A 25,027-nucleotide genomic window follows, 5' to 3' on the forward strand; every position below is an offset into this window, starting at 1 on the left:
CATCAAAGGACATGGAAAGAAAGTAACTGATGTCAGACTGCAGGGGTGACACCACTGTTCCCAATAACCCGCGCGCGCATCGAATTTACCTCAAGCGCTCAGTGTGCTATATTTTGCGCGCACATCCCACGAGACCGTTTGCGCCGCCACTTTTTTTTAAACGCGAGCGGTTCGAAAAACTGTCATTCCTGTGGCTCTGGGTTTTGGGAAGGCACAGCTGCAGGGCTGATTGTGACATTGAGATAGTATTCATGTGAACTGCAGTGCACACGGGTGCTGCAATTAACACGAATGTTTCATGTTTCAACATGGGAAGATGAGTAACAGCAGTGATACCTGTACTGGCCAGTGTGTTGCCTGCAGATTCTGCAACCACAGCCCCGAAAGGACTGGATTGTCTGCTGCATCACTGGCTGGCAAAGCTCTCTCCGCCTACATGTCAGCCCCTTGGAATAGCCTCTAAGATTCCTGAACCAAATTGTTTATTTAGCAGGGGTCAATAGCCTCAAGGAACTTGCTACAGCTCTGCTCTCTTTAAAGTGTTACAAAGCAGAGTCTGCCTTTGTAGGAAGCTGGCTCTGTATATACTATACCAAAGTGAGGTATAGTGTGCAGAGACCAGTGAAACCCCAAAGGTAGGCAGAGGTAAAAGTAGATAGCACCTTACTCTCTATTTCAGGTAGTGTGGTCGAGCAGTAAGGCAATATCAGAGGACAGTGGTAAGCATTTGTTGAACACACTCAGTAGGCAAATGAATTCACACAAACAAAGACTGAACTTCAGACCAATTGTGTTTGTATAAAAATATTATTTTAGTTATTTTATTTTCTAGAACCAAGCAAGCCTTGCACAGGTAAGCAATACATACTTTACAGTAGTAATGCAATTTGAATACAGTTGGAATGATAATTGTATACGCACTTTGGTTTAATTTACAGTATGGATGCAGAGAAATGCAATACTTAGTAAATGCAGTACATAGACTTGAACAGGCTTTTTAGTAAAATAGCAAGTAAGTAACTTTTGGGATTACTAGGCTTACACAGAGTAGTATACCTAGATACTACTCTGGGACATTTCCTGAAATCAGGTAAATAAAATCGTTTTTGTTAGATTATGCAATTTTAAAGAAGTTCTTTAGTCTCTCAAACTCCACACTTAAAAGCTTTTCACAGAAAAACAGTCACTGTTATCCTACGGAGGAAAATAGTGTTATTGGTTTTAAGGTAGTGGGAGCTGAGGTTCTGGGGGTAGACTCGGGGGTCCCCCAGGGTCAAGGATAACCAACCCCTAACTTGCCTTTCGAAGTGGTGGTCGCACCCAAAAGACCTTCGTCCCCAAGCCTGCAGTGCCTTTACAAACCCAATTGAAAACAGGGCGCCCGACGTCGAAACAGCACCCTGCACCCGGCCACCCTAGTGCCACTGAGGGTGCACCTTTGGTGCTACTTTATTTGCCCAGAGATAAAGTCCAGGAACTTTGCTCCCACAACCAAGTGGCCTGCTAATCAGCAGCCACCAACCAGAGGCCCCCGATCTCCAATTGGAGACCATTGGGCCTCAGCACCCTGCACCCGGCCGACCTAGTGCCGCTGAGGGTGTAACAAGAGTTTAGGCACCGTCGGTTTGGGCACGCAAGGCCGTGGGGCGTCGGGTGCAGGGGTGCCTTTTGGGGTCGGATCTTCTTACTAGCTCCTGGTCGCGGTTGGGGGGACCTTCTGGATTTAGGCTGCAGGCGTCGGCTGGAGGCTTGAGGCAGGTCAGGAGTCGCCAGATCTCGGGTCTCGGGTCAGGATCGCCGGGGGGAACTCCTCGTGGTGTTTGCCCACTCGAGCTCAGGCCGTGGACGGCGGGTGCAGAGTGGTTTGGATTTGCGTTTTTTGGATTTGCGGTTTCTGGCTGGGGCCCGAGGTTGCAGATGAACAAATCCGGTGTTCACGGGAGACAAAGTCTTTGGGGTTGAAGGCAGGCAGGTACTCCGGGGTTCGAAGTTGCTGGCTGCAGGACACACCAGGATTTTGCAGGAGCAGGTTCGAGGTGGAGACAGGTCGGTAGGGCTGGGGCCAAGTCAGTAGGCATCTTCCTCTTGTTAGCTGCTGCACTGCTGTTCGGTCCTTCTTTTAGTTTCTTCTTGTCTGAGGAAGCAAGGTTCAGGAGTGCCCCTAAATACTAGATTTAGGGGTGTTACGGGTAGGTAAAAGGTAGGAACAAGGGGTCCCCCCTTCCCTGGTGTGGGTACAGCCCCTATTATGCCACCCTCCAGTGGGAGGGGGCTTGAGCCTATCCCTGGTTGGCTCAGGGTTGCTTGGCTGAGTCCCCCCCCCATCTGCAAGATGGTGGGGACTAAGAATGGTGCTTCACCTCGCCTACCTCACCTGAGGGAGGGGGAGGAGGGGAGTTGGCAGAGGTGGGCACACCTCTCTTCCTCACTTGTTTTTCCCACCGGTTCTCCCGCCCAAAGTGGAGGTCAGAACCAGTGGGGACCAACTGCTGAAAGCAGCAAGTGACCAGGGGAAGCTCACCAAGACAGCAAGCCTTTGAAGCTTCCCCTTCGTGAACCCTACCCATCCTGGGGAAGGAGGCTTGGCACCTCGTCCCAGGATGTCAATTGTTTCAGGCCCCAGAGAGCGTCAGGCTCTCGACCCAGGTGTCTAGAAACATGTCTGGTGGTGGCAGCCTGGACACTAGTGGTAGGATAGTTTTCAGGGGGCATCTCCAAGATGCTCTTCTGTGTGCATTTCTCATTAAATCACACACTAGCATCAGTGTGGGTTTAATGTGCTGAGAAGTTTGATACCATACTTCTCAGTTTTCAGTGTAGCCATAATGGTGCTGTGGAGTTCGTAATGACAAGCTCCCAGCACCATATATTCTTAATGGCAGCACTGCACTTACCATGTCTAAAAATGGACTTAGACAGTGTAGGGGTACAGGGCACCCAGCTGGCGGGGTGACTGATCTATGCCAGGGCAGTGGGTTGTAGGCATGGCACAAAGGGATGTGTACCATGTTAACTCTTCACTTTGTTCTGCACCAAAACACGCAGCCTGCAAAGGCATTGTGGGTGTGTAAAGGTGCAGGACCTCTAAGGGTGGCACAATATGTGCTGCCGCCCTTAGAGGTCTTCCCTGGTTCACAGTGCCCTGGGTACCTGTGGTACTATTTAAAAGGGGCTGACCTGTGGCTAGAGATACCAACTGGGTTAGTTTTGAGGAAAGAACACAGGCCCTGGGAACCTGAGTGGCAGGGATCCAGGGCACAACAAGTCAAAGTGCATCAGTAGTCTGGCAAAAAAGTGGGGGGGGTTACTGCAACCAAAACCCACTTTCCTACAGCCTTCTCTTCCAAAATGCGCCACCCATCAAAGGTCATGTTCATTAGTGAAGTCTGTAAAACACTGGAAAAACCCAGTGGAATTCATCCAGGCATGTCTACGAAAGATAACACTGGTACGGACGGCTCTGCCGAGGCAAACCGTGATATCTAGCCAGATGCAGAAAAGATTCTTGCTCGTGATTTGCCCACCATGTATCATCTGAGAGAGAAAGGCTCTTTAGGACTGCTGGCCAGATCTCATTGGCTATGTCCCAAAAAGCATGTGTGTACCAACCAAAGTGATAAACCACATTTATGAACTGTAGTGCCAAGATAGCAAAAGAAAACATATGTTTGCCAAACGTATCAAATCCTTTTGGATTCTGCCTGGATAAGTTGGAAATTAGTTAGGGTTCACCTAAATGGTCGATAACTGATCTACAACATCTGGCCACCTGCCTGTCCACAGTAGGCAAGAACATGGTATCAACCAGATAGCTGTGAGGGCATTTTAAAAAGGAGCAAGGGCTCAGATATTGAAGGTCGAGACAATAAGATTTCTGTTACAAAGATAGATCTTAGTCTTAAAAGAAGGACTAATGTAATTCCAGTATTTCAGAAACCCTATGACACTTTCTTGCATTCGTGGTCTCATGAGGCGAATTAGGCGGTCTCAAACGAGGTATCAAGGCCACTGGTATTTTGTAACTCAAGTATAGGATATCATTGTTATGAGGGAAAAGCAAGACTTTGGTCATTATCATGAATACCCTGGGTTGTGTATCCTGCTCTGGTAAAGGGTCAGAATCAGAGCGAAAACAAAATCTAGTCCGACAACTTTGATATGGCAGAGGCACAGAGTTAGCGTCAGGGTGTGTGACAACAGGCTGCCCTTTTAAAATCTTGGAGCTCAACATACTTGAGCTCGAGCCATCGTATACTCAGGATCGGACATGGGCATCGACAACAGCATTAGGGCTGCAGAAACCGCCATGGATCAAGGGCCTGGCGTGGAGGCTGACACTGGAGTCAGCATGGGCCTGCTAATAGGTTTCTATCAGTGGGCTCCTCCCCCATGCCCTCTACCCCTTCTGAACCAGACTGTAAGCCTCTGCAGCAGTTCCTTGAGGCCCGAACGAGCAATAGAGGGAGCCAGAAGCACACAAAAAATGTGCAGCATGGCCTCTTTGATCTTAATCTGCTGCAGGGTCAAGGATGGCCAGGGAAACTCTGGGTACATCAGGATCTACTGAGGGATTGGCTCTGTGGCCGGTAACCTCCATGGAGTGCGAGTGCCATTTCGACTCCCTTGCACCTTTTCTCGGGAAGAAGTGTGGTGGTGTTGGATCGAGTCCTGCTGTACCTTCTTATGCTTGCATTTAGACTTGGACTTGCTGAAGGACTGAGTGGGAGAGGCCCCATGACAAAAACAGAGATTGAGCCTGCGACTTAGAGCGAGATTTAAACGAAAGCTGCCACATACAACTTCACCTCCTGGTTTCATATCTCCTTCAGGTCCATGAGGGCGTACATAGCACAACACGCCGAGTTATGTACAGACCCCAAGCACCAAAGAAACACCTCATGCAGGTTTGTGACCAACATCTACTTTCTGTGGTCCCTGCATGGCTTGAATCCTGTGGTTTCTAGTGGGGACATCGCTCTTTAGCACACTGTGAAAAAAGCTTTGGAGTTGTCGGAAAAAAGAGAAAGGCAGGAGCAGAGCTCCAGTATACGAATGAACGTCTGCGTGCAGGGGTACTTTGCACTTCAGGGGGTGGTACTGAGTTAGCATGGAGCCACTCTGCGACACCTAGTACAGTGCAAGAGCACTGCTATTAAAAATCCAGTCTGGCGCCTGGGGGATAATCTAAGATGAAGAATCTACAGTTAAAAGTATCATCAGAAGATATATTTTTGAAACACTATCAGGAGTTTCTGTGAATCTTATTTGGTATTCTCCATTTTGGCAATGGAAAACAAGTAATTTTCTTGATGACCTGTCCAAGCTCAGGCTCACCCAGCAAGTGGAAGGCCCGACACACGTTACCGAACAGCTACTGGGCCCCATCTTCAGCAACATATTAGTAGACAATCCCACACTGATCACCTGGCCTGACCACTCCCTCAACTTCAGCATACCCGCCCCACCTCAGAAAACCCATCACTAATTCTTCACGACTGGAACAAAACAGGATCTCAGAGGCCTCCTTGTCTTCTAAACTTGTGCACCACCGGCCTCAACACAACAATACCCACCCTTAATCCATCTCCAACTTCAAATCCCAGATCACCATCTGCGCAGTTACACTTGCTCCTCTGAAGTCCAACAAAGCCACGAGAAGCAGACCAAAAGGAAGATGGTACGCTTAAGAGCTCAGGCTCACTAAACACCACTGCAAGCAACTTGAATGCAGATGGAGACAGAATCAGAAAAACACCGACAAGAAGATTTACAAATTCACCCTCAGATGCTACCATCAGCAAATCAAAGCCACCTAATGTTTCAAACTCACTGACTTGATCAAAAGCAGCACCAAGGAAATCTTTGAAATAGTCAAAGACTTCATCTCCCTGGCTGCAAGCTCCACCAACGTAACCCCTACTCAGGACCAAAGCACCCAGCTGTTCCTATTCTTAAGCAACAATATCGCCAGCATCTATAAAAACTTCAAGCCCTAATGAGACTGGTCCAGCTTTGCAGCCCATCTAACACCAAGAGACCACCATCACCACCAAAGAAACTGCAACAACTATGCATTCCATACAGTCTAGAGCACCCTTCGACCACTAACCTTGCCAAATCTGCACCAAAGGACTGAACCCCCATTGGCGCAGGCCTCACCCCAATCCTAAATGACTCAATCATCACAGCCACCTACCTGGATGTACTACGCCCTTCCTCAAGGAATCCTCAGCAGACCCGAAGATGCGAACCCAACTACCAATCTATCTTCCTGCACATGGGAAAAAAATTCTAAACAAACATATAGGCACCCACCTCACTCAATCATCTCATTGACACCGCTCAATCCAGATTCAGGCACAACCACACTACAGAGACCGCCCTCAGTCACCACAGACAACATCCAGATGATTATGGACCGAGGTGACACTGCAGCTTCTATATCTTTCTGCACTCTTCAACACAGTTTCTCAACCCATTCTTATCAACGTTTGCACAACGTCAGCATCCTAGGTCCCACACTTCACCCGCAGAACCAGATCCAACAGTCGTTACTTATCCTACCTTGCTCAACCAGCCTAGAATGACCTGCCCCTGCAGAACAGAGCCTCCTAGTCAGTTCTTAAATTCCTCAGCTTAACTTCACCTAACCCAGACCCTTGCTCTGCCCATACAGCTCCTGCTACAGCATCAGAATAAGCTCCCAGGTGAGTTGTGTGCAATACACGTAACAGACTAGGAGGAAGGAGAAAGCTTCTTATTCTTTTGGAAAAGTGCAATGCTCAAGATGTGATAGAGATCCAAGGGAATGGTGTTGCAGAGGGTTAGACCCTACATTCAAAACGTTCACTCACCACATCTGGAATGCTTAAAAACAGGACCAAGGAGGAATTGGCTTCAAGAGCAAAAGGCTTGGTAGGGATATAAGCTGTGATTAGGTCTGAGAGGAATTTAGGGCCTACAGAGAATCTTAAACTGTATGCGATCTATAATTGATAGATCGTGTTAGGTCTGTCTTTCCATGGAAACACAGTCACAGCCTCTGAGGCTGCACATCAACATGACCGCCAGGTTTTGAAGACTTTGGAATTTGTAAAGGGTGCTGCTTTTAACTGCAAAAAAGTCTGTAGTCCACACTTTTGGAACTGGAGGCTTAAAGTCAAACTTTGATCAAATTAGTAGTACTGCAGAGAAAAATTCCAGATCTTTTCACGATTAGAGATGAACTAAAAATAACAAATCTACAGGAGGATATATCTATTAGAATATTATTTTAAGTTCCAATTTTCTATAAAGCTAACAAGATTCCTGTTTACATCATGATATTTTGTTGTGGATATAAAAAGTTTCTTATTTTAAGCATAAACGAGTTCGTAACATTATAACAAGTCCCCTATTTTTTGTGTTAAAGAGTATTAGCTCACTTTTTTGGGGAGTGTTTTGACAGTGTTTAAAGTGTACACTGCACTGATGATTAGTATTTAATTTTTTTGCACAGGTGAAAATGTCTATCTCCAACTCTTCGTTTTAATCTTTGTGTATTGGCCTGGCTTCATAATTTTGGGTTAGCGCTAAGACTTACTGTCAAGGATTAGTGGGGCGAAATTCTCTAGATCCAGAAAGTGCCCGGGATTCATTATTCTTCTCAACTGCCATATCATTCATTTTCCCTATATGTTTTGATTCCTTGTTGGCCGATATTTAATGCCTATTTTTGTTCTCCTGTTTTCAGTTTTAATTTGTGCAGACAGGGCTGATTACTATTGCTCCCACTAGCTTCCATGTCTCAGTGTATCACATAAGCCATGGGCTCAGAAGATGACAACTGAAGTGATACAGAACCATAAACAGGTCAGCCTCTCCCAGTGACCTCTGTACAACCTTATTTTCAGTGACTCAGTGGCCAGGATGAACAAAATCATTAAACCAAAATAAAAATACTTTCAAACTGAATATCTATCTACTCAAAGAACATTTACAAAGAAGGTACACCTTTTAGCAACATGGGCGGTAAGAGGATTGTAAGAACTCTGCAGGAAGACATATCTAACAAAACATCTACAAAGATATATGAAGTTCACATAAAAGGTACTATTCCTTATTCCACGCCCTGATCCATTCTCAAGCTGGTTAAACATGAAGAGCACGGGGCTAAGGTAATCAGTAAAGTAAGCACGAAACCTTGGCAAGGCAGCATGCGCAAACTGCAACTCTTTCCTCTTTCCATGCTCCCAGGACTAATTAATAGTAAATATGTGAATGGCTAATCAAATGACCAGTTGGAAACTGCTTAATCAAGAACATCAGGAGAGGAATAAGAGCTGATGTTCCCTTAGGTGAAATAAGCTCTAAAACATTTATCATATCGGACATGCTACTATGCACAATGTGACCTACCTGAAAAAGACTGTCAGCAAATGGACTTCCAGTTGTTAGTACTGGAGAGGCCCACATGTCATCCAAACTAAGGGATTTTCAAATAGAAACTCTGAGCCCTACCTGGGATCAAACTGCAGCACTGTTCATCTACATGCCAATGAAGTGACAGTACCACAACAACTGGAGGATAAGTGCAGGTGATAGCGGTATCCTGTCACCCAGTATAACACAAAACAGAGTGCAGCAGTCTTTCAGGGGCTCCTGCAAGCGTCTCCTGGGCAGAAGGGCATGAGACCCCAGAAGAGACATGAAGCCATCAACTCAAATGCAGAAGGAGGGACCGATACTACTGGATCAGTTTGCTAGAAAATTGTAAAAGCATTGCCTGAATGTCTTGCATTCTCTCTAGTGGAGAAAGGCCTAGAGTACAGTGGCGTTAGAATCGTTCAGATTAATTTTATCTTCGGAATCTGGATGTTATCTACTGGTGGTGCATTATAAGCCTGTTTCTTCACTTCCATTTGGATTATCGTGGGCTTGCAGCTAACAGAACTACGTCACTTGCCGTCAGAGTTTAAGAATAAAAAATAAAAAAAATCAGATTTAAGCCTGAGGATTGAAATGTTCTCAAGATGAAGAGCGTGGACGAAGAACAAGTTCTCTAGAGCATCAAGTTTTGCTTCACCAGATAGTAAGAGGGAAACACTTTAGGGTCTATACATCAATGATTGACATTTTGTTTTTTATTTCTTCAAATAAAACCCTAGTAGTTCTCAATACTTACACAACATTAGAGAGAAGAACTTATTTGAGTAATGCCTATTACCTATTACAATCTTCAATGAAGGTGGTAATTTTGAGCAACACTTATTTGTGTCAATGCTAACAAATTCCAAACTCAATGAGCCAACGAACCACATGTTAAAAATAGACTGTAAAGCCCTGCCACAAGTGGATTAAGGTTTTCTCACTTGTAAAAAAATATGCAAAACATTAGTCAAAACTATTGTGATTAAACTAGTAACAGAGCATTACCATAGTCTGAAAAGATGACTTACTTTTATCTGTAAAAGTATTGCTGTAAGTCTAGAGATGAGGTCAGTCAAGCTTTCGTTTTCAACACAAGGTTGACCTGTTATTGTTGAGTTTGCTTGTCGGACCATCTCCTGGGCTTCCTCTTCACACCTTCGCCTCATATCTGTTGGCTGGTCAGCTGGCTGAAGGCCTTGGTCTGGTGCAAGCTGAGCAAAAGTAATGAAAAGAAAACGGTAAATATTCTTAATTATACTAATTAATAAAGTCAAGCAATAATATAAATAAAAGGGCACAATGCTAAGCAATTACATTCTAAACACATACAAAAACCAGCTTGATCTTCAAGCAACCAAACATCTGCAGCTTGATATTAATCTTCCGAGATAAATGAGGCACACAACTAAAAAATGCTGCTCTTAGGATAGAATAATGCAAAGGGCGTCACATTTCTTAGTTATACCTTCAATTCAGATCGCAGCTTGGTACACGGGTGTTGCTTGCAAGAGGTTACAAACACAAGCCAAAATTAACAAAATTAATAACTCCTGGGATGGCCAGATGCATTTTCGAAGAGCATCAATGAATAGCTGGATTTATATGGATGGTCCAACCATGGTGATATCTAATTAACAGAATGTATCCCTTGCGTTCCAAAACAAGTTAGTTACTGAAAATAATATAGGTGTATGCATATAAACATCGTCCTAGGTCCACAAAGTTAAATGTCACTGGTGGACTGCAGTACCTATTGTACCATCTACTACAGAGGCAGTGCAAGCTGTAGCCTAATTATAGTAGTGCAAAACCTGTAACTCAACCTTTCAAAATAAACCCTTTTGACATGTTACACCCTTCCTTTTAAATATGTCACCCTATGTAACCCTTACAGCCAATAAGGCAGGGTGCACGGAATTTAAAAGTAGGACCTGCAGAAATGTAATGTCAACATGTCCTACGAAGGCTGGCTGGCCTATAGAGGAACACTGGGAAGTAATATTAAATATTAATTCTGCTATCTCAGTGAAGGTAACAGCTAGAAGTTGGATTACATCTTTACTTTTAATATTTATTAAACCCCAATTCAATGTAGAACTGGGATCTTTAATAAATAGTAAGGAAAAAGCACATTCGGAAAGTTACCCTTTTCCTGCAGAGCCTCTGGAGGATAATTTGCATTATCCTACAGCTTTCAGCCCTCCGAATGCTCAAGACCGGACGTGGGTGTGAAAACTACTCTCAAAGTAAAGGCCTGGTGAGGAAGGTATTTTTATTCTTCTGGCAGGATGACCATTTGGGCTGTACCCAGGTGACTAATTGACTTCAAAGGGGCCTCCCCTGTCAGAGGCAGATGTAAGATGATGTTTGGAAGAACCTTTCTTTTGCTCCCCCAGTTAGGCAGGCACCAATCCCAATGGGAGGAGAGATGCCCCAAGAACTAGTTTGGAGTGAGCACGAACAAGAGACTAATTTCCCTGACCACACCATAGGGGTGGACACCCAGGCTCACCATAATGGGAGAAGGGTGTCATCACCTTGGATTTACGCAATGACTGGCACTTTGGGATTATATGAAGTTGTGCACATAGGAAATGCTGCGAAAGTTGGCAGGGCAACCCCAGGGAAGAGCCAGGAATCACCCCCACCCTCAAGCTCGTGCCAGGAACTTATAGGACATCCTATACCTTCCAGGGATTCCTACTGGACCTGTCTGACTTCAGAGGAACCATGCATGACTAGGCCTGTTCCCTCTTGCACTCAGGACAAAGACGTGGACTCCAAAGGACATAATGCTGACCTCCTGTTTAAGCTAAAGGGACACAACAAGCTACAAGAGGCCTTTTCTGCAATTTTACATCTGACCAGTTCCAACTGGACCTGTCCTGGAAACTGCTGCTGGCCTCTGCTGGAGTGAGTCCTGATCGCCAAGTCCTGTTCCTGAGGTTCTGGAACCCTTGGATAGCTGTACTTCTCCTAGAACCTCTGAAAACCTCAGACTTAGAACATTTGTGGCTCCAAAGGCAACCAGAGTGCCAGGACAAACCTGCCAAGCCACTCCAACAAAAGTGCTTTGCTGCTGGGCTAAGAATTCAGGTTTCTCCCACTTGGACCGTTTGCCCAATGGCAAACCCTCATCAGTGTGACCTTGTGGGGAAAGTATCCAGACTTGTGGAGCACTCTTCATTACAGCCTTGAGCCTTACCCCGCTGGAGGGCACCCAAAAAGCGACTAAGTTCTGATGCTCCCTAGGAGAGCCTCAGCCAAAAATGCCAGAACCACATTACATTGGCTCCCAGTAAAGGAACGAATTCTACGTAAGGCCCTATGCATTAGTCAACGGATCTTGATGAGCAAAGGACCGAATTACTTATACAATCTACTGTCCCCCTACAGTCCTACCAGGGCCTTACGTTCTGGGGGCTCGGGGTTGATCCAAGTTCCAGTAATAAAAAGAATGAGAATGGGGGTCGTTCTTTCCGCTACTTGGTCGCTAAACAGTGGAATGCGCTTCCCCTGGATCTTAGGATGGAACAATCGGAAAAAAAAATTCGGAAAAAACTGAGGACATATATAGAGCTTTGTCTTTTTATGTTCCAGCCTGCTTTTATTGCATCTCATGTAGCTTCTTCAGGCCGCAGCGTGGGGACACACTAGCTAGTGTAACCAGGGGCTTTACAAACTCTTATTATTATTAGAGACACAATCTTGACCTGGTGATGGCTTCAAAAGTATCTGGCTGGCGAGGGAAATTCAAATTTCTCCTGCTAGATTTACCCATCAAAATCGAATGGTTTTAAATGGACCCTTATCCAATGGCTTTCTAACTTCGTGGAACCCTCATCGACTACAGTCTGCTGCCTTGCCGAAGATTTTTTACTACCATTTTTTCCAAACGTAATTCCTGGGCAAAACCTCCGACCAGATCAAACCTTGTCCGTGTATTCGACCCATGTTCCATAGCCGTCGACCTCAAATTGTGCCTAGGTTCTGGTCTATCGAGATAAGTTACAAACACTTAGCGATTAACACACTTAGATGCTATTTTTAATTTAATCTTTAAAAAATCCATATCTTCAGTTCCCCTTATTGGATTTTTGTCATTTTGGTGACAGTTTTTTCATTTAATATTCTCTATTGTTTTTATTGTGTTGTGTTTTAACTATTAATGTTTTAGTACTGCATAAATACTTTACTCATTTTTTGGTATTAATTATTTGTTATTATTATTATTACACATTGCCTCTAAGTTAAGCTTGTCTGCTCTGTGCCATAGCAATCAGGGGATCAAGCTCAGATTAATTCAGTGAATTTGCTTTTCCAGAGTTTTATATAGCGCAAACTTGACCTGAAGGTATCAGGGCGCTTTACAAGAGCACCAGTTGCGTGTCGCAAGGACACATTCATTTTTGTTAGGCATGGCGAGATTAAGTGATTTGCTCAATCACAGGATGTTGAGCGTCATTGCCGAGATTCGAACCCGGTTCCCCATATTTGAGATCGACCGCCCTAGCCATTAGGCCACATCCTCTCCCCACTGGTTCACCTTGACAAGTACTGTGTTTCCTACTTAAAGTGGGTAGTCACCCCTCTTTACTAATAACTCTGTTTCTTACACACCTGATAACAGTTCATTTGTTTGGTAAGTGCACTATTCAGGTAAAATACATCAACATGTGCAAGGTTTCGACTGTCAAGTGCCCTTAAGAGTCCTAACAGCAGACTCTAGTGTCAAAGGATGTCTGAGGGTTAGAAAGGCAACAAATATCCCTTCAACTTGCATCAAAAGCAGCACTTGGACATAAAGTGGTGGGTGAAAATATTGTACTATGGAGCATAGAAATTCTCAAGCTGGTGTGACACATTAAAAAGATGAAATCATCTTCTGTAAAGTTTTCCCGAATTGTACACGAAAAATTGATACTTGACTATAGTTATTAGAGGCGTTTCTAATAAATCAAATTGCGTTCATCTGTCAGAGGCCCATATAAACATCCCTAATACATACAACAATCAGTACTACAAATACAGTTCATTTCATTAAAAGAACCATCACTTAAAATTCAATATAAACTTCCACCTTTTAATAAACTGTCAAACTAATGCAACCCATATTACCACCTAATTTCACTCCAAGGCAAATATGTAATTATGGGCCTCATGTACAAAGAAACGATTCAGTAAAAGTGGTTGCAAATAGTGTACTGACTTTTAACAAATTGTTTTTGATTTTGCAAACCGACCTATGTTCTAATAGGTTGGTTAGCAAAATACCAAATCATAGTGAGTTGCAATTTAACCAACCTCATCAATATTCATGAGGTTGGTGGAAAATGGCGGCCACTACAAAGGCCATATTCACAATGATGCTGGCCTGCTAGAGTTACCACACCACCATGTATGCAATTGCTTTTAAACGAGGCAATCTTTTTGTTTGCTTTATATTTTTAATTTCAGCCTGTTTTCATTAAAGGGGAACTGGATGTGTTAAAAATAAATAACAAGTTACACAAACCTCTTAGGTGTATGCAGTAGTCCCATGGTCCCCAGGTTACCCTTTCCTGTTTGCAAATGGGACTACCAACTCCTTTGAGCTGGTGGTAAACTATTAATGTTTTGCAACCGCATATCAGTTGCAAAACAATTATAAATACCTTAAGGAAATTTGGAACTGATACGCTAAACACACCCCTTCCAAATACTGATTCTGTATTGTTTCCTAAACCCACTAAATGAACCCGGAAAATCCTTTCTGAATCGTTGAGTTTAGTACATTTCAAAAAGTGTTTTAGTGTTTGCAAACCCTCAGATTTACCCTATGTGTGGGTTTCACCTATTACATTACTTTGTACATGAAGCCCTATCAAGAGTGCTGAACAGTTCTAATACCAGCGTGAAATAACCAAAGGTTTTAAGAATTTCTTGCAAATACTATAACAGAGCACAAGAGTCACCACATCAGGGTGTCTTGCTATGCAAATACATTGGCTGCAAGGACAAGCCCTCAAAACATTCCACATATTTAAAAATATATATATTTAAATATATATATATTACTTTACCGGTCCCAACAACTAGAACATCTAGGTGTACTCCTCCGCGTTGTTCTTTGTCTAGGCACTGTACTTGGCCACACCACATGGTTGTCAACAGACCATCCTGCCTCACCACTGTCGGTATCTCATGCCCAGATCTCCACGAATTTTACACCAGAATCGGCCTCTTGTTCACGCCCCAACCTAGGCATCCTAGTTAATTCGCACTTCTCCAGCACACCGTTCTTTCCGATTCCACTCCTTTTTTCACAGCCTCACCCTCACAGGATAGCTGTCCTTCGTCCCTCCCTGATCTCTCTTTTTCACCCCGCAGCACTTCATAAACTGGACAACCCCTTCCTGAAGAAGATCCCAAGTCTAGAGGATCGAAACGCCGTCGACTCCACAGCGCAATTTTAGGCGTATTTCTTCCAAATGGCTCACGAAAAAATGGAAACTAATGAATACAATTGATGTAAATTGTTATTCTTTGAGCCACCACTGTACATTATTTACACTATTGTTCACTTTGCGCAGTCCACGCTGTTCACTCTGATCACTTGCGTCGTCACCAATATTCACTTGTATATATTGCTATGCACCAAGTGCCTTCGGGTTGTCACATGATTCTTCCTATACAGTGCTGCTTTAACTGTATACCCTGGTGTAATTCTGTTTAATATATATGGTGAATAACAACCTAAAGAAAAACAAATGGAGTTTCCTTTTTTCCTGTTCCTGTAATGCTTTTAGCATACGTGCATAACTGCCTTTGAACTGATACCTGTTGGGATATTGTTTTTTGTCTCTGCACTATACACAATCCCGACATGGTTTATGGGTCCCACTCCTGTTATGTTTCCGTAGAGGATTGAGGCACCAATTTTGGTATGGTATATTTGGAGGACCGGGGCTATCGGTTTTGTGTAAGAGGATCTATGCTCTTTAATCAATACACCTGACAATTGGGCGTGCTTAACTGTGAGGAGTTCTACTTGAGGTTTCCAACTCACATTGTAATCAATATGAACCCCCAGGTAGGAAAAGATATCGGTTTGTTCCAATGCACCGTCCCTGATTTCAACTCTGCCGACAGTCAACTTACGTTTGTGCAGGACCATGTACTTTGTTTTGTCCACACTGGCAATTAATTAATGGTCCTCACAAAACTCCTCGACTCTAGAAAGGGCTCTTTGAAGGCCCTTTCTTGTTTTTGAAAGGATGAGGGTGTCGTTGGCAAACATGAGTAGGGGGATCCTACTCCCCGCTAGGGAAGGTGCGTCGGTAGCGAAGTCCTTGAAATAACTCACCACCCCATTTATATATAGCGAGAAGAGCGTCGGGCCAATACACACCCCTGCCTAACCCCCTTCTCTATTGGAAACTTATGGGTGAGGCTTCCCTGTACACCCCATCTCACCTGCGCGTAGCTTGCAGTATGTAGCTTGACCAAAAAAACAGGATCTCAGGTGGCATGCCTAGCTGCAAAAAACAGCGCCACGTCTTGGTTCGGGGAACTAGATCGAAAGCAGACTTCAAGTCGACAAAGGCAGAATATAAGGTGCCTCCCCCATTACCACAGTGCGCCAGTAGACAAGTATAAATCTGAACACCTGGTCTATAGTACTTGTACAAGACCGAAAGCCCGCCTGTAGGTGGGATAGGATGTTGGATTCCTCCAGCCACGATTAAAGTCTATTTAGAATCATTCTTGCCAGGACCTTTTGTATGTAATCTAATAGGCTGATGGGCCTATAGTTCCCTGGAATTGTACGATCCCCTTTTTTATAAATAGGTAAAATTTCTGCTCCTGCTCACGTACTTGGCATTGGTGCACCACTAGCCACTGCGTTTGCTAAGAGCTGAATATATTCCGCTCAGTTTGATAAGTCATAGAGGAAGAGATCAGCGGGGATACAATCGAGCCCCGGAGGCCTTCCTCTTGGTACTGACTGAAGTTCAATTTCCACCTCATGCTTAGTAAAGTGTAGATTAATATCAGAGGTGGAATGACTTGAAAATCTGGATTAGCCTCTGCACTTGAAAACTGTGCTGTAAAATGGGAGACCCATCTGTCGGGCTCCACATAGTTATGGGGGACATTATTAGAAACACCGCTACCTCATCTCACCAATTGCCAGGACGCACACATATTCCTCCCTAAGGATGCTTCCAGCAAATCCCCCCAATGCTGTTCCTTTTGGCATAGTACTGAGTACTATTGTAGTCGGACCTAGCCTTGCAAATTGCAGCCCTGTACTTGGTTCTAATTGCTGCCGCAAGATTTCTATATGCCTTGCGGCATGAAGTGCCATACCAGGCTGCTGCTTTAAGATCAATATGACGGCTGGGATTCTTGCTTCTCTTAATAAAATAACTTTTACGCTTTAAAAACAATTCCTTGTGGACCTGTTCAATTTTAACATTCAACTCCCCCTGCGTGACACAGGTCTGTAACTTGCCGATGGCATTAACTAACAGGCTTTTCATTTCAACCAAATGCTCTTCGTGTTGGAAAACATTTGCCCACTTGACACGTCTAGTGTCATTGGTCAGTCTAACCTCAACAAAATCAGTATGTGTAGTTAACCTAGCTCCACATACTAATGTTGAACTTAATACAGAGAGCAAAAGGGGGTTATAGTCACTCTCAGGTCTTTCATAGACCTCCAGGTCTACAAGGTTACACCAGATCTCCTTGTTTAACAGACAAAATTAAATTCTGCTGGTACGTAAACCGTTGTTAAAAGTATGGGAACCTAATTTATCTGACTTGGTTCATCCATTGGCAGCCCTTATCCCATTCTCCAAACAGAATACTTTTAGTTGGAGAGCTGCACTTGACCATTTTTTGATAGCGGGAATGTCTTACTGGGGGATGGACCACTCGGCATCCTCCTCAGTGCCAAGATTAACATCCAGAATGTCCAGAAGTTCAAACGTACAATTAAAATCATCAGCTATTACAACATTATTACCAGCTCTGTGATCGAATAAAAACAAATCTAAAGAGGTAACAATAGGCAAACCTCGAGAATAGACATTAATAAGTAAAATATCAGGGACAGTTACTCTTGATAGCCTTACTATTAGAATGTCCCTGGAATCAATATGGAGCTCCTGTGCGGAGTACTGCTCAGTCTGTCTGACCCAAGTGGTCAATCCACCCTTGCATCTGCCACACTGTCCTTTTTCCGCAGCTTTCGCAAAGTTTAAATAGCCTTGGCGAAATACTGCATCGGTAGCCCATGTTTCTTGAAAACACAATATGTCACATCTGCACAGATTGTTTTTTGAGAAAGCCCTGCAATGTTCGAGGAAACTAACTTGACACCTATCGCATCACAGAGATTATTACCATGGCCTTATTGGTCACAAAAATCAGTCGCCATTCCAGCAACACCAGCTGCTTCCTGCATAGAATTGTCAGGTGGACCCCTGTCATTAACCCTACCCATGTCCCTTCTTGACCTGCCCCCCAATTTCCTATGCCCCTCTCCTGCTAACGGTACTAGGGGTACGTTGCCTGGCTCCTTGCATACAGGAGCCCCGTCCCCCCCTCTCGGAGTAGATGGTGACTGAGGAGTCATATTACACTCTTCAGCAGATTGCAGTCAATCAATATCCTCCATTGTGGAGAGGAGTTCAAATCTATTTAATGTCGGGAATACATAATCATAGGGACCTCGAACCTGACCAATATTTCTTGCACTATCCCTAGCTGTAACGGGCGGTAAAGAAGCCCAATAGAAAAAACCCAAGGGCATGATGTGAATACCTTCCCTCAAAATCCTTGTGCCTGCCCTTATCAAGATTGTTTGCACAAGAGATGGGGACCCAAAACTAAGCACCACACAATCCCCTCTAAAGTATTTCTGATTATGCCCTACCCATGGGACTCTGCGAACCATTTTAAATTTTTTAAATAGGGAATCGCCCAACCCGGTTCTAGTGTTTAGCATGTGTAACGCTTTATTCTTTAGCGACTCCCAGTGTTCAACATTATTTGCAGAGAGTACCGGTACATTAGAGAGGACAATGGTATAAGGTGTGGCTTCCGGAGGAAGATTGAGAGAACTGCTAGGAGTGGTATTCCTACCCCGTGTGGTACCCAGATCCCAACTCCATTGTTGTTCCCTAGTGCATACAGAATCATTGGGTATGGTGTGTAGACTACTTGCAAGGGCATTGGGAACTAGTCCTCATTAGGTTGACTTTTACTGTGCACTGTAGCTAAACTGGATACAGTTGACTGGCCATTTGTGACCTTACCCAAAGTTGACATTGGTAATAATAGATGTTGCTCTAGCTTAGACAACCTCGTGTATTTCTGACAGTTTGGTTGATAGGGGATCTAACAAAGCCACAATTTTCTCACCCATTTTAGAAAGGAGAGCCTCCTCAAAATCCCTAAACACATGTTTAATGTGGGCTCTATCCTCCACCTTGTGACCAGTTAAGCTATTATTGGCTATTGAGGAAGCAACTACCTGACCCCCCTCATTATCTGTGCATTTGCTCCTTGTTTTAGCCACCTTACTAGCACAGGTTGAAATTTGCGGCTGCCCACGCGCCTTCCGATTTTTGTTATGAACCTCCCCCACCTTTATCTGCTCCGATCTCTGTTGTCGTGTGAGTATCTTAGGAGAAGGGGAAGGATCAAGAGATACAATGCAACCATTAGATGAATGGTTACTTACTTCGGAAGTATGTATCTGGGCAGTCACCAAATGAGTAGGGTCTACAGTTGGAGCCTCAGTAGGGGGGAGACTAGATGTATATGCTATTGAGACTCTACGGGGTTGGGGATCTAGGGAGAGTCTTTTTTTCAGTAAGCTTAATCTCATGCATGAGAACCGACTCAGCCCGTGAAAGAAAAGCATCTAGTGTGCCCACAACCCCAGGACCACCCACTCCCCTACGAATAGCCTTAGACATGCCAAGTCTTGAAATTAAGAGACACCAAATTAAACCAAGTCTATAAATCACAGAAATCAGTGACACCCCAAAATTTTTTTGCGCTAACCAGAGAAGCCTTGATCACGAAAAGTTCATGCGAAGAGGGGTGGCCCAGCCCAGCCTCCTCCTGGCTCTGACGGGCGCAGACGAGTACGCCCTTGGCCCTGGCAGCGCCCGGGCACGCCCGCCCGCGTCCCGCGCTACGTGGGGCCTCCGATGGTTTTAAGCGCCTCCTGGCGCTGAGCTGTGACGCGTTGCTCCTGCGCCACAGAAGGCTTCTGGGAGGTGTAGTCCCCCCCTGCTAGGCGCGGTAATGGCAGCGAAGGCGGCAACGGCCGCAAGTAACAACTGCAGTCCCCCATCTAAGGCTGCGTGAACCAGCAGGGCAGCGACGGATGATCCGGTAAGAGGCAGCAGGACAACAAGAAAGAAATGCGTTACTTACCTGTAACTGCAGTTATACAGTATTGGTGTCTTTCATGGATTCACATGCCGGAATCATTCCCCGTCGTCGGAATGGGAGTCCCCAGTACATAAATAAAGTAATGTCCCAAAGACATATAGATAAATAGGCCTAAGGGCCTCACAATAGTAACCTATCCATGTCCTTCTGTAGAAAGGACCAAACTCTAGAAAAAGAGCCAATCAGCTGTCACCTCCCTCTAGAACCCTCCTGGAAGGAGCCTCAGTCCCTTAGATTTTCGTACGCACAATGCTAAGTAGGCGTATTACTGAGAGAAGTAGGTGAGCCCTTCCAGGGAAGGCGGGAGGGTTGCATGTGAATCTATGAAAGCTGTAACGCATTTCTTATCCAGTATTAGGGGTGTCTTTCATAGATTCACGTGCCTGAATTGGAATAGCAAGCAATGAACAAAGCACATTTCGGATGGTATAGGATATACAAGTCATTAGATAACAACATATCAAATGACTAATAGAAACATGCATTTGCAAGCAAGAAATACCACCAAACTATACAATAGAGAAATGTGCATACATGAGAAGGATGGAGGGAAGAAAAGAGGGCTCACCTCTACTGAAACAGATGACGAAGTACTGCTTGTCCCACCGAAGCATCCTTCATGAGTTCTGTATCCAGGCAGTAATGCCTAGTGAAGGTATGTGGCGACTTCCATGTTGCCGATCTACAAATGTCTATGACCGGCACTCGTGCAAAAAGCCCCATGGACGTAGATATTGCCCTGGTAGAGTGAGCTCGCACTTTCGATCGTAGGGGTTGCCCCGCTTGTTCATGACAAAATGAGATAGCTGCCGAAATCCAGCAGGAAATACTTTGTTTGGGGAGTGGAAGGCACCTCCTGGGCCTAATGTAAGCCACGAATAGCTGATTTGACTTTCTGAAGGCTTTTGTCTTTTCAATATAAAATTTCAGGCAGCGTTTAAGATCTAGAGAGTATAATAACCTTTCCGCTGCAGTACTGGATGTACTGAAGAAAGAGCGCAAGACCACAGGTTCGTTGAGATGGAAGTCAGACGGGACTTTTGGAATACATTTTGGATTTGTGCGCAAAATTACTCTGTCCTGCTTGAATTGCAGAAAGGGTTCCAGTATCGATAAGGCTTGAAGCTCACTCACTCGCCTTGCGGAGGTGAGTGCAAGCAGAAGGGCTGTCTTCCAAGAGAGGTATTTCAGGTCCGCCCTGTGTACTGGCTCAAAAGGATGCTTCATGAGCTGATTAAGGACTACGTTAAGGTGCCAGGTAAGCGGCAACATTTTCACAGGGGGAAAAGTCCTGTAGAGTCCTTTCAAAAACAGTTTGATCAATCTGTGAGACCAAAGAGAAGGGCCCGTAGGAGATCTTCTGTAACGAGATATCGCAGCCAAGTGGACCCTGACGGAAGCATGAGCAAGGCCCGAGTTTGCCAGATGGAGAATATAAGGCAATACTTGTTCCGGAGAGGAAGAGAAAGGATGTATCCCTTGAGCCTTACACCAGATGCAAAACCTCTTCCATTTTAAAGAATATGTTTTGTGGGTACTATCCGCTCGTGCCAGGATGGCTTTACAGACTGGCGGAATCTTCAAATTCTGAAGTTCTCTGAACTCAGGAGCCAAGCGGCTAATTTGAGTGAAGCCAGATTCGGATGCTGGACTTGCTGGTTGCTCATCGTGAGTAGAGACGGAAACTGTTTCAAGCGTATTGGCGGCTACAGAGACAGGCGGTGGAGTTCCTTGAACCAATGTTGGCGTGGCCAAGTTGGGGCTATCAAATGAGTGTACAAGGCTCCGCTTTCAACTTCCTGAGGACTCTGGGAATCATTGGAAATGGTGGAAAGGCGTAAGCAAAGACGTTGCACCATGCGATCGAAAATGCATTCCCTAGAGACCCTTTCTGGGGATGCCAACTTGCGAAGTGTGGGCATTTGGCGTTGGATCCTGTGGCGAACAGGTCGATCCGAGGAGTGCCCCATCGTGAGAAGATTTGGTTGAGGATCTCTTGATCCAGTTCCCACTCGTGAGACGTTGTCCTCTGTCTGCTTAATGAATCGGCAAGTACATTGTCCATGCCTGGGACGTACTCCGCCCGAAGAGATATATTGTGTTCGATTAACCAGTTCCAGATTCTCTGCGACTCGTGATAGAGTATCAGAGAGCAAATCCCCGCTTGTTTGTTGAGGTAGTGCATCGTCGTAGTGTTGTCTGTACGGACGAGCACCAGGGAATTTTTGATTCTTGGAAGAAAGGACTGAAGGGCAAGAAAGACTGCCCGCAGCTCGAGGAGATTGATATGGAGCCCTTTTTCGAAGGGGGACCACTTTCCGCTTATCTGTAGCTCCTGGAGAAAAGCTCCCCAACCTTCCAAGGAGGCGTCTGTTGTGATGATATGCGGTGCCGCTGGAAGCAGGAATGGTAAACCTTGAGAAAGGTTTTGAAAATACATCCACCATTGCAGTGCCTTGACATCCGAGGAGTCACTTTTATGAGATCGTCGAACGACTCTGTGCATTGGACCCATTGTTTTGAAAGTGCCTCCTGGAGGGGGCACATCCGCAGACAGCAGTGAGGTACTAAGAGAACAATTGGACCGCCGGAGCCAGTAGGAGAGAAAACAGTCTCACAAAGAAGCACTTGCAGGGAGGGGGAGACAACTAAAACAACAGTGCAGAGCATGGAGAAAGCTTCAGCAAACAACAGCCAGCTTCTCGGCCTGACTATACCAGTGCGGAGGCCATCACCGTTAACAGAGGTCTCAATAGAGACAGAGAACACTCAGGACTCACAAACAGGGCAGTCCGGCACAACAACTACAATTATGTTTTACCCAGAGTATATATCAAAGGGAAGGGTTGACATATTAAACAGAGGTAACATTTTGCGCTTACCTAGGTCCAACAACTCTTTAAAGAACATAAAAACCCCTAACCTGGAGTCAGTTGAGTTTTATGAATCGCCTGACCGCCCATGCACAGAGTCAACGAAAACAGTCTGGGCTACACCAGACCTAGTTGACCGAATCCTAAAGGAAAAAAATAGGTTTAATGACTGGGGCATCAAACTCCAGCCACTCGAAAAACCAAGGTATCCTGACCCCTTGTTGGCCGAACACAAGTACCAAGAAGAAAACCCTGGCTCTGGACAATCAAACCCACAATTATTTTCAGTGCTGCGAGGGGTGCGTAGCAACAGCACAGAGCACAGGGGGAATAAAGAACACACTGCACTTAGGGCATACGCGGACAGAAGCAGACCAACACCAGCATGGTTACCAGGACAATAAACATAAAAACTGGAAGACCGTGAAATTCTGAGAGGCATGCACTCCCACTCAAAAAAAACAATACACTGAAAATCTGCTCCTGGAATATCAATGGGCTGGGAGATAAGACCTCGGACCCAGAACTGCAATCTGACCTGCAAAATTTGATATCTCACTCCAAGAAACGTGGAGTGAAGCACCGACGGCATTGCATGGCTTCAACTTGCTTCACCTACCGGCAACTAGAAACGCTAAATTCGGACACAAAAAGGGAGATTTAGCACCACCAAACTAAATACAAGTAACTCGAATCACTCCTCAAGGGAAGACAAGAAAAGAACACATACTTGTGAACCTCTATTTGCACCCACACGACAAAAATAAAGGGAGTCAACAATTAAAGGAGGAGCTGGTGAAACTCATAACAGAGGAGAAAACAAACACCTGGATAATTACTGGGGACTTCAACCTATTCATGATGAGGAAACTAGTCGTTGACATCAACTCAGAGGAGGATCCATTTGCTTGGGAGGAAATGCCACAAGACATCGGCGCAGATGGAAGACTCACAAACACCTCGAAAAATCTGTTGTCGTTCTTAGAACAACTGGGCTTACGTGCATTAAACGGCAGATTTCCTGGGGATCGCCCACAAACAGCAACATTTAACAATGCATCAAGACGGTCCACAATTGACTTCACTTCTGCTCTCGCCATATGTTCACAAGAGTAAAAAACTATTGTATCGGAAGCGTAGATTTCAGTGACCATTTACCCCAAGAAATCACGATAGAAGACCAATCATTATACAAACTGCCCCCTGCAAAGACAATCTGCTCAGAATACATGACCAACGAAAGAAGAGTAAAATGTAGAACCAATGGCCCCGAGGGATTCCTCTCCTTAGCAAAACAAATCTGGGAAGAAGGGAAAGCAGTCAACCCCGATACAATTGTAGGCTGGGAGGCATTCACAAACGCCCTACGTAATAACTACGGAGATCTAAAGGGCCATTCTCGAAACAGGAGAACAAAATGCTACCAAAACCAACGGTCAGGCCCCATCCTACGTAATACCGTCAAACTAAAACAGCTAAAAGCACGGATAAGCTATACACTGCGGAGGCTGAAGACCGATCACTCAGCACTGCAAGAACTGCGGCAGTTAAAAACCACCCGGAAAAAAACTTATATGGCAAGAAAAAAAGGAAGCCGAGGAATCTCTTTGGGCTACTCTTCTGCACGATATCAAAAGCAACAGTGCACAGTTCTGGAAAAAGATTAATGCCCTATCTAACTTGCAAGGTCGACACATTAGCTCCAATGTCACAGAAGAGGCTTGGATAAGTTTCCTCGAGTCCCATTTTAACAAAAAACAGACTCCCCAAATTGGCTTAAACAACACCGCGCCCAGCACAGAAACCAACCTGCATCAGCGAAACCTCATGGCAGAACATGGTCAGAACCTCATGATCACAAAAAAACAAGTTTACAAGAGAATTTTGAAGGGCAGGCGAGAGGGAGCTCCTGGCCCAAATGGGATCCCACCTATACTATTTAAACAAGATGCTGAATTTTGGGCCATAGCCCTAAAACCGGTTTTCGATACAATCCTACAGAGATCAATAATACCATCGTTGTGGAGGGCCTCAATAATCTCACCCATTTATAAAAAAAAGGTAACAGGAGTGACCCAAAGAGCTACCGGCTGGTAGCTCTTTTGGACAATGAGGCTAAATACTATGCCGGGGCACTCTTACAGGAATTAACAACATGGGCCACAGAAATTAAAGCAATACCCTAGAATCAAACTGGATTTTGTAGAGATATGGGCACTGCTACTAACATCTCTGCCCTCTCACTAATGATTGATACCGCACTTGTAAACAAACAGCCGCTATACATC

General features: G+C 44.8%; 1 protein-coding gene across 2 annotated transcripts in view; it reads right to left on the minus strand.

The window, feature by feature from the left end:
* The window catches only part of LIN9 (lin-9 DREAM MuvB core complex component), a 478,167-nt gene that overhangs the window by 38,401 nt on the left and 414,739 nt on the right, over positions 1-25,027 (minus strand). For both annotated transcript variants that reach the window (XM_078647550.1, XM_078647551.1), the window contains exon 13: positions 9,438-9,620. In XM_078647550.1, the coding sequence (XP_078503676.1) occupies positions 9,438-9,620 (183 nt within the window). The remainder of the gene's footprint in view (positions 1-9,437; positions 9,621-25,027) is intronic.

Source organism: Lissotriton helveticus, chromosome 6, assembly GCF_964261635.1.
Source record: "Lissotriton helveticus chromosome 6, aLisHel1.1, whole genome shotgun sequence".
Classification (NCBI taxonomy): Eukaryota; Metazoa; Chordata; class Amphibia; order Caudata; family Salamandridae; genus Lissotriton; species Lissotriton helveticus.